General features: G+C 43.3%; 1 protein-coding gene across 2 annotated transcripts in view; it reads right to left on the bottom strand.

The window, feature by feature from the left end:
* Positions 1-11,971, bottom strand: part of SMYD2 (SET and MYND domain containing 2) — a 29,250-nt gene extending 17,279 nt beyond the window's left edge. The window contains exons 1-4 of one of the 2 annotated variants that reach the window (XM_063152171.1): positions 11,790-11,971; positions 9,086-9,149; positions 2,158-2,268; positions 492-552 (exon numbers count right to left, since the gene is read on the bottom strand). In XM_063152171.1, the coding sequence (XP_063008241.1) occupies positions 492-552; positions 2,158-2,268; positions 9,086-9,149; positions 11,790-11,971 (418 nt within the window). The remainder of the gene's footprint in view (positions 1-491; positions 553-2,157; positions 2,269-9,085; positions 9,150-11,789) is intronic. The other variant, XM_063152172.1, reaches the window with a different exon arrangement.
* Positions 11,972-13,187: the final 1,216 nt, after the last annotated feature.

Below are 13,187 nucleotides of genomic sequence, written 5' to 3'. Positions count from 1 at the left end.
TGCCTTATCTCCTTCTTTGGATTATTTTAGAGCATTTAGGACATGGAATCATATATAACATGTCAGATTTGACTGGCAGTGACAGATACTGAAGCACAGTCCAGAGGGTTCTGCAATTAGCCCCTTAGTCACTGTCACCATCAAGCAAGTGTGCTGTCTCTGATTTTGTGCCTCCTGGTAACAAATACCAGCTATTTTAATTTTGCAACATTACAATTCTCAAAAGACACTAGAATAGCAGAGAAGCAAGAGATGGATGTATACTACATAATTAACTCTGTCAAGGTTTTCATCCTTGTTTCACAGCTCCCACAAACAGCCAAGAAAAAAAAAAGAAAGAAGAAAATGAAGAACCTCCATTCTCTTTGTTTACTCCTTTCCTCAGGAGCACCATGTTCTGAAAGGTGTTGATGGAGGGGAGCCATGGGGAAACAATTCATTAATATAGTTAAGTCAAAACCTCTGTTTACCTGCAAGCCTTTTTTACTTACGTGATTCAAACTCTCTTACAGCAAGCAGCTTCTCTGACTGTGTTCTTTCAGGGTGAGTTTTCTAAGAACAAGGGGAAAAAAAAAAAGAAAATACTTTAATGTTTCACTTCAGCAGTTTTGTGTACTCATTCAGAATTTGGAAACTCCTACCTACCCACAGTCTGTGGAATTTATAAGAGTTGATGAACAGCAATGAGTTAAACTGACTGCCCTAAGTAAAGGCATAGAAATATTCTCTCCACACGAAATTAGGCAGCCAAAGATGAACTCCTCTCAAATTTATATACATAAACTGAACGGTATTTTAAATATGTCATTTGCTTTGTTCTAGACACCCAGAAAGCTGCTAACAATAGCAAGCAGGCAGAAGACAGGCTTTGCTTTGAGGAAAGTGAATAAACTGACTGTTGACAGAGTTCAAAAGCAATGCTCCACTGCTGGCCTAAGGCCACTTCTTTGTAATCTTGGCCATTAAATATGGCTTTGCAGGTGGCCCAGCAGCTGAGGTTCAGGGACTATGGTTTGCATATTTAGCTTTTATATGACATGTAGAGTTCTCCCCCCTCCCTGTAAGCGATGAAAGCAAAAATTTACTCCAATGACTTTTTGTCATTAAACATTGGATTTTGTTTGTGGATCACCCCCAAATGGCTTTAATTAAGTCACACACGTGTACATTCATGCACACACATCTACACACACAGCAGGGATGCAGCTACCTTCCCAGCAGGCCACCAAAATCCTCCCTACATACAATATCCAGGTTGCCCTTGTCACATAAGCAGACCTCAATCATAAAAATATGCTTCAAAGAGGATTTGTTTTTGCAGAGAGAGTTTAGAGCTATACAAAGATACACAGCACAATAACCTTGAAACTCGTGAATCCCATCCCATCCCATCCCTGTAAGCATGTGTGTTATCCCCAGAGTTAAGGAACACTCAAATAGAGACTGACATTGCAATCTTCTTTCCTTACTCACAATATTTTTTTTCCAAACACAAAGGGTCTGAGATTTCTCTCTCAAACTCTGGTTTTCACCAGCTAACTCAGAATCATAAATGTTTATACCTGAATACCTCAGAGGTGTTTTGACTAATAAACGTACTGAGAGTTATATGTCACAAAATGCTGTACAACTGCAGCTCAAAAATACTATAACAGACAACTGCTTCATAAAGGTATCAGTGCCTGCAGCCAGATAACTCCAGAAGCATTCCTTGGAATTAAACCCAAATAGCAAATCTTATTCTTTCTTTTTATCAGTGTGGTCTTGGTGCTTGCCCACATGTGTAAGCAAGACCTCAAATCTACCAGAACAGAGGCTGAAACACCAATGTGAAATCATCAGTAAAGATTCCCAGGCTCTGTTCAGCAGCACCTTGGCCTCAGGTTACAGCTGAAGACCTCACTAGCCTTTCTCTAGCTCCCCACAAAAGTCTCCAGCTGGACCATGCTGGCCCTGACCCTGCTGCAGTGGTGTGCTGGTCAGCTCATTCAGCTGCTCGAGCTCTGTGTCACACTGTCTGTACACAGGAAACTGGTGTCTGTGTGTCCATATGTGCTCTGCAGGGACAGTTACTGTCAGTCAATTTTCATTTTCCTGCCTCCCCTGGCACCCAGAGCAGGAGCAAACCTCCCAAGCCAAGCCTTGCCTTCTGCTCACCTGTTTGGCAAGGATCCTTGCTGTTAGCCTCACAGTCTCTGAGGGTTGCCAGTTCTGCCCAAAAGTGCACATGGAGGCACATTCCAGCTTGTGCATTGGCCAGTCTTCCTTCTGAGGAAAAAACAGAGGAAAAAATAATTTTAAAAAAAAGAGCCATGGAGATCAACTTATGAAAAAGGGGATGAAGCAAGTCCTGCCAGATCCTAGAGGTCAAGTGAAATGTGTTTCCTTTAAAAAAGAAGGTGATGCTCAGTAAATGGGAACAAAAGCTTGAGTCACATTTAAGGGGCAGAGCTATCCTGCTTTTTCCCAAACAAATCCACAAGGGATGAGCTGAGGTCAGAACATCTTCATTTGCTCAACGGAAAAAAAGTATTAAATGACAGAGGAGCAAACAGACAACATGATTTATAAATCACCAGTTCTTATTGTTCAGATCAAGCATGTGAGGACGCAGTAGGTCTGAGCTTGATGACTTTATTGGGTTCATTTCCATTTAATACCTTGGCCCCTCACTATGAGGTGACCCTGCTGTAATCAGGAGTAATGTGTCTGAAGTCAATGGATTCACAATCACTAACAATCCTTTGACTGTAAGGTCAAACACAAACATTCTGATGGAATTATCAGATTTTTTTCCTTAAATGTAGAAGAATAAAAATACAGCTAGAGAATGAAAAACACTAGTACAGACAAACATTTTAGTTAAATGTATAGAATATAACTTAGGTAATGCATAGCATATTTCTAGCTCAACAGACAGTAACAACACACAGGAGTGATGGCAAAAGGCACTCCCTGGCTTTTGTCACTCAACAAATTTCACCCAAGGCCACAGAATCTTCCAAACAACAGCACAGAATCACATACAAACAATCTGCACTAGCCCAGGCTGTCCTCAGACTGCATCAAATTTCATTTTATTCATTCATTTAAACATGGAAATATTCAAGCAATGCAGTTATTTACTGCTATGTCTCCTCCCAAACACACATTTATATCACTACATTAGAACAGACCTACAGTTTTCTGTCTGCTTAGGAAGCATCAAAATTTGCTTTCATACCAGATTCAAACTGGTGGAAAACATGAGAAGAGAAAAATACTCACAACAAACCCTACAAATCTGTAAGTGAAAACTTGAAAAAACTTTAGCACCTACCAGAATGTTCTGAAATCCCATTACTGCGATTCACTCAGTATGGCAGACCCTGAGTTGGCCCACTCAGACCCAGTTTTTAAAAAAACCCAACAATAATTAAATAATTTATTAAATAATAAATAAATAATTACTATTTTAGATAATTAATAGGCATTTAAAAATTCCAACAATACGGCTCATCACAGTGACTGAGTCACACAGAAGAAACAATTTCCCTCATCTGCCTAACCACAGGTCTGCTGGGAGATGGATTCCTTGTGGGAACTACACACAGCATCCCAAAGCAGGGAATACTCAGGGGAATCAGGACCCTCAGCGCCTCCTGCCTCAGCTGCTCAGCTTATTTACAGGTTTTGCAGATCAAAACAAAAGCCAAAATTACTTATTTCAGAGTTACTACACGAAAATTTCTTCCACTGAAAACAGTTATTTTAAGTGTGCTGGGCACAGACAGCTTTAGGAGGTTATTTTATTAGGAAAAGAAAGGTCAGCACCTGCCCTGGCCTTGGGTAGGGTTTGAAGCAGTGCAACACTGCAAGGGTATTCAAGCCCTCACAATGTCAACTTTGCTGTCCTCAATATCCCTGTATGGTACTTCCAAAAAAACCTACATACAGCCTGCTTGAAATAAGCTCCAGTGTAAATATTCTAAGAGGATGGGGCAATACAGACCAGAACCAAAATAGTATATTACACTGTAATCATGTCATGTGAAATTACACTCTCAACTCTCCTACAGCTGTCACACTACAAAATGACCCCAGAGAGACCCATTTCCCATGTATGCCCCAAAATCTTTTCTGGAAAATTCCTGACAGCCTTTGCTTAGGAATCTACAGGCTAAAGGCTAAAAAGACACAGAGGGAAATCTCATTTCTCACCTCTTCTTGCTTACCCAGGACATCCACTAACTTTAGCATGCTTGTTCAAAAAGTGAAGGCACTGAACCTGAAGCTTTGCAGGACTCTCATCCATACACACCCATTAAATAAACAAGAGAAATTCCCTGATAAAATAAAAAATCAAAATGCAAAATCACGTGCCTGTCTTGAAGCAGTGTTTTTTAAAAAAATCCATTTGTCCCTTTATTCTTTACACATCGTTAATTAAAATCTTTCCCCAGGCAGAACCACACTGAGTTATATGAACTGGTAGGGAGGTTAAAGGGACAAGATATGGCTGAATTGTGCAAAATGAGATAAAAGCCTGAAACACCACAAAAAAAAGGGAGTTCTGATGACTGAGTAATACCTGGGATAGAAGCACCATGACAGCAGCTTTCCCTGCGATCACAGCAGGACTGTATTTTGCATTCTTTTCCACGTTTTCCTCCAGGTAGTTTGAATTATAACAAGTAGCATTGTTCTAGCTGAATCCCTAATGCTACATTAATGATATTTTCTTCCTATTTTCATTACATCCACAATATTTTCCCCTTCATTTAGGAGTGACAACATTTTTGGAAGGGAAGTTCTTTAAAGCTTATGCCTTTTACATCAAAGCATGGGAACAGTCCTCTTCACCAAGTTCTTCAAAAAGATTCTGCCATCCAGGACTACTGGATTGATTCCCAGAACACTGTCTTATATCTCACCATAGGAGAAAAACAACAAGTGACAAAATGTAATATTAAAAAAAAAAAAAACAAGTCCAAACAAATGTCCTCATATCTCCTTTTTCACATGGGCTTTTTCAATACTAAATAAGAACTCTGTTAGATTTCACTCAATTAAAAAGAAACACAGATAAATACCAGAGAGAAATGATGGACAAGCCAGTGCAGGGGTTAACTCACTTCTTCAGAATCTTAAGGCCCAATTGTGATCAAATGGCATCAAACTCCTCAACTGAATTTCAGTGAGGCAACTTCTGAGGTCTGATATTAATTGGTAAAGTTCTCTGATACAGCCTTTCAGCAAGCAGTGAAGGCAGAAGTTTTATATATCTTCACAGCCATCCCTCCCCATCATCATTTCCCAAGCACTGGGCTATAGAGGGTATTTGACTTTCATGGGCTAACATTTAACATGCTCACAGAGATATTTACCAAAGAAAAATACACTGGGAAAGTTTTTTATAGGGGGGACAAACATCCAACACAATCTTGCAGTGTCAAAATCCTTTTGTGCAGAATCATCACAGCAAAAAATTTTGAATTTTTTTCTACATCTTAACAAAGAGGAGCAGGCAATTTCTACAAGGTCCCATTTAAAACACATCTGCTTAATCCTAATTACAGGTGTGCAACTACATTTTGAGGCTTGCTAGCTGGTAAAAATACCTGTTTCACTCACTCCAGCAATACCAACTACAGCAGCCTTTAATGTGACATGTTAAAAAAAACCCATAAGTGGTTTGTTCAAAACATATTTCAAATGCTAAAATTCACCACAGAAACATCTCCTTCTGCACACTGGCTAGCTATCTCCACTCTCTTTGGGATAAATGTTAGCCATGTGTAAATAACAGCAAGAGGAGTTCCAGTAGCTGGTTCATGTTCACCAGGTCCAAAATTGCAACCACACAACCCTCTTAAAACATTTCCCTTCAGGGTGTTCCAGCAGCTAATTACTAAAGAGAAAAAATGAGCACAAGTCTCCTCCTGCTTGACTAAAATTATTATGATTTAAGAAGTCAAGACCCAAACAGCTGCAGATGGGGGCTGAAAGCCACTATTATAATAACAGGCCTGTGCTCCAAGGAGGTGAAACTGGAGAGTGGGACGGTGTGAATCTGCTGGAAATCACAATCCCTTTTAAAGGAGATCTGGATTAGGGCTTGGGGAGAGAAAGACCCAGCAAACCCAGACTAGATTCCACCCACCAAACATTAAGAGCAGCAAGGACAGGCAGTGAAGGCAACTTCCACTCTTATGTGCCCTGAATCCACACCTATGCAAGCGTGCAGCTTAATGTCGGTGAAACATGTGGTTATCCATCCCAAAAGCAAAATAAGAGACCAAACCAGGAACATTAAGGAGCTGTGCCAAAGCCTGTGTGTGTGTGCACAGATCCAATCCTCTAGATCCACCTCTCCCCACAATGAGCAGGAATTCCAATGAGTTGTGTTATAGGACATCTTTATGTAAGAAAAGAGCAAGCTCGAAAGCTTTGGGTTTTTATCCCACTATGCCTCATGTGGTAAACATTTGTTTACCTGCATTGTGCTGACTAACAAGGTACCAACCAACATATGAAATCATACCGTGTCCTTGCTGGGTGCATACAATTTTTAGCTGAATTGACAAAAAAAAAATGGATTTACAGGGAAAAATTAACTTATAAAATGAAAATGAAATTAACAATACCATGACAGCTCTCAAGTACAGCCCTGGCCTTTTATGAGTGTCTCATGATGTCTCACATCCATGCAGGCAAAAGGGACACATTTCCTGTACATTCCAGCATTACAAATTCAGTATCAAGGCACAGATATCCTTTTTAGCTTTCCCAAAGAATTGCTGAACTGCTGAAAAGTGCCTTTGAACAAGACAGGGATGAAGATGCAGTGCAGGCTGTCTGTGTAGCACATACAGTCAGTGGAGACCAGTTTCTAGAGAATATTGTGCTTGAAGGTAATTTTGAAAGAATGTCAAAGAATTCAATCTCAGCAACATTCATAAATTTCATCAGACTGACTCAGAAGGGCCCAAAAGATGGAAGACAGTGTTATATAAACTAGAGAATCAAAAGCCATTTGTATATTACCAGCAAGGATGAGGTACTAGTACCTGTGCATGTCATACTAGTTTAGACATGAACAAAATCTAAAAAAATATATCTAGAGAATCATACCACACAGCAACAGGAGGAAAAATTCTAATTCACTAACTTATCAGACAGCCAAGCTTTTGCTGAGCATCAGCTTTAGCAGACTTAAGGACACAGTTCAAGCAGTTCAGGTTTTTACTCTAGGAACATGTCCCTCTAGAGAAAGAGAATTCTGACCACCAAAACATAAAGACTAAAAAAAAAATCAATCTAAAAAAAAGGCAATACATGTACAAAACTTTACAGGGAAAAAAAATAAAATAAAATCAATCAATCCTTCTTTGTTTGTAAACATAAAAGTATAAACTTTGTCAAGGCTGGAAGTCAGGACACTGAGGAAGGGCCACTTGGTGATGAAAGCAAAGGATCATGGATGAGAAGAAATAAGTTCTTCTACTTCCAACATGACATCTATTTGCTGTTTTTCCCAGCACAAATTACTGAGCTTTCCTACTTCAGAAAATCTTGCACAGCTGTTTCATAAACTGTTGTACATTTTACATAGTAAGAGAAGAAAACTGTTTCAGAAAAAAGCTGCTAAACAGCTGCTTTGTTCAAGGATTTCCTTACCTCATCTAGTTAAAAGCTTGCAAGAAATAATGACATGAAGAAACATTTCTTAGAAACAAGCATTTTTCATGAACGAATCACAGGCTTTCTCTACACTGACTTTAAAGCTCATCCAGATTTCTCTCAAAAACCTTAAAGATGCTCATACAATAAGCTTGCACTTTGGAAATTCTATGAACTACTGCAAGTTTTGTAAAAACCTCATTTCTGTTAAGCCTTTTGAGTTCTCCGGGTGCCTCAAAACCAAAAGGCTATTTGATTCACCCACAACTGACTAGGATTCTGTGGGAAAGCAGGAAGTAGGGGAGGGAATAGAAGGAAAACTGAGGAGAGATCAGGCTTCTTTTGAAACTTGTGCAACAGGAGAACAAGAGACATCCTCGAAATAAAAGCAACAGCCATGTCCAAAGTGCCTGGGAACTGGGCAGCACAAACCAGGACATCTCTGACCAGGTAATGACAACAGGGACCACTTGGCACGGCCCCATGCACCCAGGAGCACGTTAACATGTGGGACAAGGTTGGGATTATTTATAGCCAGCACACAGTGGCATGCCAGGCCTTGGGTCACTCAAATCCCTCATAAGCATTGTTCCACACTCTGTGCCCAGCAGCACAGACCTGGCACAGCTCACGTTATCCAACCAGCAACCCAGATGGGTTTTTCCACACAGAAACTGGATCATTCTTCCCCATCAGGCTGAGGGCCCAAAAAGGCTAGATTCTAATAGTCTAATCCTGTCTTTCTTTCCTCTCTTTTCTTTAAAGATGCTTATTCTAATTTGAATTAAAAACAGAGTTAAAACTGCATGCAAATGTTTTGGACATCTTTGTATTGCTGTACTTTATTAGTATGAACTTACATTCTACATCCTTTAAAAACAAAATAGAATAAAAGTTGCTACACTGAGTAAGCTCAGGAGAAAGCCTGATAGGTTTCAAATGGTCATGTCTACCATCAGCTGTGGTAGTCTCAATACTCAAAATATTTCAAATATTCTAAAAAAAAAAAAAAATTCTAAAAGAACTCTCTCTCTCTCCTTAGACGGCTATTTAGTGATTTGATTTTTGTCCATTAGACACAGGATCTCTTACCAGTTTAGTGAGCTAATGCTAAATTATCAGGTCTGTCCTTAAAGGAAGAAGTAATACAGACATAATTAGTGGGTTGACAGGCAGCTCTAATCAAAGTCTCAGTGGTACCAAGCCCTGAAGCTACTGATCTTGAAAGACTCATGCAGACCATGTCGAAATCCCGTAATTGTCCAATGCACAACTCCATGGTCAGCATCTGTGGGATACTGGAACTGACTGGACTGCTATTAACCAGAGCTACAATCAGAGCATATCAATGCCACACAAACAAAAATTGGAGTTCTGCACCCCCACCCTCCTTCTCCCACCCTCACAAATTGCATGCCCGTACCTGACATTCCACATTGCAATAAAAGGCCTGCTTGCATCTTCCACACTTGGACAATCCTTCTTTCCTTAAAAAGAAAACAGATGTTATTCTGTTCTAGAAACCTGAATGAAATGAAAGCATATAGTGGATCACTTTTTGCACACTATTTTGCATTTCACAATGAAAACTGTATTAGACTTTCAAAAGCACATTTTTCCAAGCAACTCTCATGATGCAAAAGCACTCTGCTTTCTTGATAAATTGCTGGGTTTGAAGACATGTTACTCTATGCTCTTTGACAGACAGCATCATTTTTTGCCACCATACAAAGAATAATGAGCGAAAGTTATTGTGTTTTGCAAACTTTAAAATTGTTCTGTTCACCAATATTAACCCTTTGGTTCTGCTCTGACAACTGTACTGCTTCTTTGGTTATAGAATGCATGACCTTTGTTGAATAAGTGCCTCCAAAAGCCAAGAAAAAATACTGTGTTATTAAATATACTGTTTGACCTCCTGTCACCTGAGAGCCCCTTACTGCCCCACCCTGTCTGCTCTGATATCTGTGTATTCTGAGCAGACCTAGGGCTCACACTCTCCTTTTTTATATTTGTATATACCCCACCAGAGGGAACTGCCACGAGGAAGGTCCTTTTCTGCTTTAAAGTGCATGTGTTGCAAGAGATCCCACCAAAAATAGAACATGTGTTACCCAACAAGTGACATTTTGGTATGACAGCAATAGGGATCTCTCAGCAGTACTGAATGCTTTTAAAATGTCTGCAGGAAAAAATAAAATAAATAGCCTTACACTGAGGTAAGCTCACTGGAGCAAATCAAGGGCGAGGGTCCTTACGTGATGTGACAGTGTACAACATTTGGGTGATCATTGGCATTTGGAGCCCATAAAACCCAGCGAGCCTGGCATCCTCTGATTGTATCTGCAAGGCACACAAGGTGCAACCTGAGCGAGCCCAGCTAACACCACGACTCCTCTTGCGACATTACAACCGCGTATTTAAAGTAACAACCACTATCTCATGCAAATACAATGTCCCGGCCTCATTTTGCCCATGTCGCCACAAAAGCGCTCAGGACAACTTGGCCGAGTTTCCCTTCCCACGGCCGGTGTGGAGCCCACAGCCTCCGTGCTAGGGCTCTTTGGAAGTCCCAGCAGCACCGACTGGAATCTGTACGTGCTAGTTCAGCGCTAATGCAACAGTCACAGACGCAGAACACATGTCTGAGCACTGCCGGCTCGGCTTACCGCACCCAGACATCGTTCCTCTTAGTGGCACTTCATCACCCTGGTGTGAAATAAGTCTCAGGTTACCGCACTAACTGCTGTCCTGCTGCAGTCAGGGTTCCTTGACTGCTGTGCTCCCCCAGAGCTCCAAAGGAGAAGCCTGCATGGATAACAAGCAGCTGCTCCCGAAGATAACTACTAAAAGCTATTCCATGAGATAACTATTATCCTTACAGTATTACTTCACATCAGTGAGGCATGGAAGTATTCCCTGGTCCTTTGGCAGACAAATCTGAATATGACAAACAAAACCAGACAGCTTCTCTGGCACAAGGAAACTTGTGGTTAGGTACAAGAGTTTAAAAAAAAAAAAAAAAAACAACCAAAAAATTCTTAAACCAAACACATGACTTCAATGCAAACCTTACAGGCTGGGAAAAGGTGTAAAGGGAGTGAGGAAAATCACCCCAGCTGTACCCTTCTTCAAATTAATGGAACTCGCTTCACCAGCTTCACTAGAACTATATTAGGTGCTCATATGCAAAGAGCGGGGTGAATCAAGTGACCAAGTCATAGGCAGATAAGGTAATGAGGAAAGAAAAGGGATGTGTGGATAAAAATAGCACAATTGCAACAGTTGTTTTTCTTTGCTGAGGCAACTATTAACATTTGCTCTGAGTTATAACCAGGTAAGCACTTAATTCCTCAGCAAGCTGTCAGAAGCCACAAAAGTACTACACTTTCTAAAAATATGGCGTGGTGTGCCGTGCCAGAGTGTCATATCCATGCTGAATTTGCTAACCCCAATACACCTTTTAATACACCCTGCAGCAGCTCACATTGAGAGGCTTGAGGCAAACACTGAAAACCTCCTCACCCTTCCCACAGGTGAGGAGGAGCTGCAGAGGCCCCGGCAAACCCGAGCGCCCGCATCCCTCCAGCACCAGGAATCCCGAAGCGCTCAGGAGCAGGCAGCACTCCAGTTCCACTATTCCCAGCCAGGACACAAACAAGTTCTTGCGTTGCCTGCGCTCCGCCCCAGTAAAAGTAATTTGCAGACTAAGGTTTCAGACAGAGGTAACATACAAGTATTTGTGTATATTTCAATACGGAGATATATACATTTCATTCACAGATATTCGCTCCGCACTAGGGAATGTGAGGTGTGAATTAGGCGATTGCAGACCCGTTCTCCCTCATCAAACCTTCATTAAAACCAGCTAACACCAAGTTCTTACAAAACCAGACGGATCAATGAAACTTCCTGCCAGAGGATGGTTACGCACGTGTCTACGCGGCCGCCAGAGCACGGGAAGAGCAAAACTTTTTTTTTTTTCCTTTTCCTCTCTCTCTCCTGAGCTGCTGAGCAGGGAAAACCAGCTTTGACTTTAGACCTCCGCGCTGCCACGGCAGCACACGAGCCGAGCAGGGGTAAAGCTGTGCCGCCGCCCACAGCAGCCGGGCTCGGCCGGGCCCTACCTGGCGAAGCAGCCGTCGCAGTGGCTGCCGCGCTCGCTGACCGTCAGCACGGCCGCGTAGGCCGGGCAGCTCAGCAGCAGCTCGCCCACGGCGAAGCGCCGCCGCGCCCGCAGCCCCCGGCCCTTGCCGGCGCTGGCGAACCTCTCCAGCCCGTCCAGCTGCGGCGCCGCCTCCGAGCGCATCCCGCCGAGGGCTGGGAGCCGGGCGGGCTCGCAGCGCTGCTCTGGGAGCCGGGGCCGCCGCCGCCGCCGCGGGAAGCGCCTCCTCCAGGCGGCGCTGGGCCCGCCGGCGGCTGCGCACCGGGAGCGCTGCCCTGCCCCTGCTCCGGCACCGAGCCCTGCCCGCTGAGCCCTGCCCCGGCACCGGGAGCGCTGCCCTGCCCCGGCGCCGGGAGCGCTGCTCGCCGAGGCCTGCTCCGGAACCGGCACCGGCCCTGACCCCTGCCCGCCGAGCCCTGCCCCGTCTCCGGCCCCGCGCCCTGCCCCAGCTCCGGCCCCGAGCCCTGCCCGCCCGCTCCGCTGCCCACGGCACGCTGTGTGCGGTGCCCGCGGACCCACCCGGATCTCGGGCAGAGGGGGCCTCTCCCGCTGGCCTCACGTTAATGTTAGCCCCTTATAAAGCTCCCAGCGAAGTCAGTGAAGCGAGTCCTATTCATGTAAAGAAAGGTACAACCGAGGTGTTTTCACTCTCCTCCTGCACATCTGTGGCTTTTCCCAACCTCTAAGATTTGCTGTTGGTTTTGCTTTTTAGGTTTTGGGCTTTTTTAAAACTTATATGCCTTACCACAAGTTTTCTTGTGCCATAGAAAGTGGCTGGTTTTGTTTTATCACATTCGGAAGATTTCTGTCTGCCAGAAGACCAAGGAATACTTCCATGCCCCATTGCTATGCACTAATATTGTGAAAATCATAGTTATCTCAGGAAATAGCTTTTAAGTATCTTCAGGATCAGCTGCTTGTTATCCATGCAAGCTTCTCCTTTGGAGCTCTGGAGGAACACAGGGAGCATAGAATATACTGACTGCATTAGCAGAATAGTTAGTGGGGTAATCTGAAACTTATTTCACACCAGGGTGATGAAGTGCCACTGAGAGGAGCAGCAAGGCCTCCCAGACCAAGGCACCTCTGTCATGAGCAGGTTTGCAGCTCAGGTCACAGGGAGCTCAGGTGTTGAGGCCTCCTGGATAGACAACCAGGGCAGGGAGAGAACATGGCAAGCCCAGGCTCTCCCTGCAGGTTAATTGAGAGCCCCAGGCATGCTCAGGGATGAGCCACGTCCCAGGGGCAGCAGGAGACAAGGTGGGTGGGAATCTCCAGGGAAACTGGACAGGAAGATTAAGGTATAGTTGTGCCCTAGGGCCCTACCACTACACTATTCCATATAATCATTTATATCCAG

Source organism: Melospiza melodia, chromosome 3 (assembly GCF_035770615.1).
Source record: "Melospiza melodia melodia isolate bMelMel2 chromosome 3, bMelMel2.pri, whole genome shotgun sequence".
Classification (NCBI taxonomy): Eukaryota; Metazoa; Chordata; class Aves; order Passeriformes; family Passerellidae; genus Melospiza; species Melospiza melodia.
This window is presented reverse-complemented; position numbering and strand designations above follow the sequence as displayed.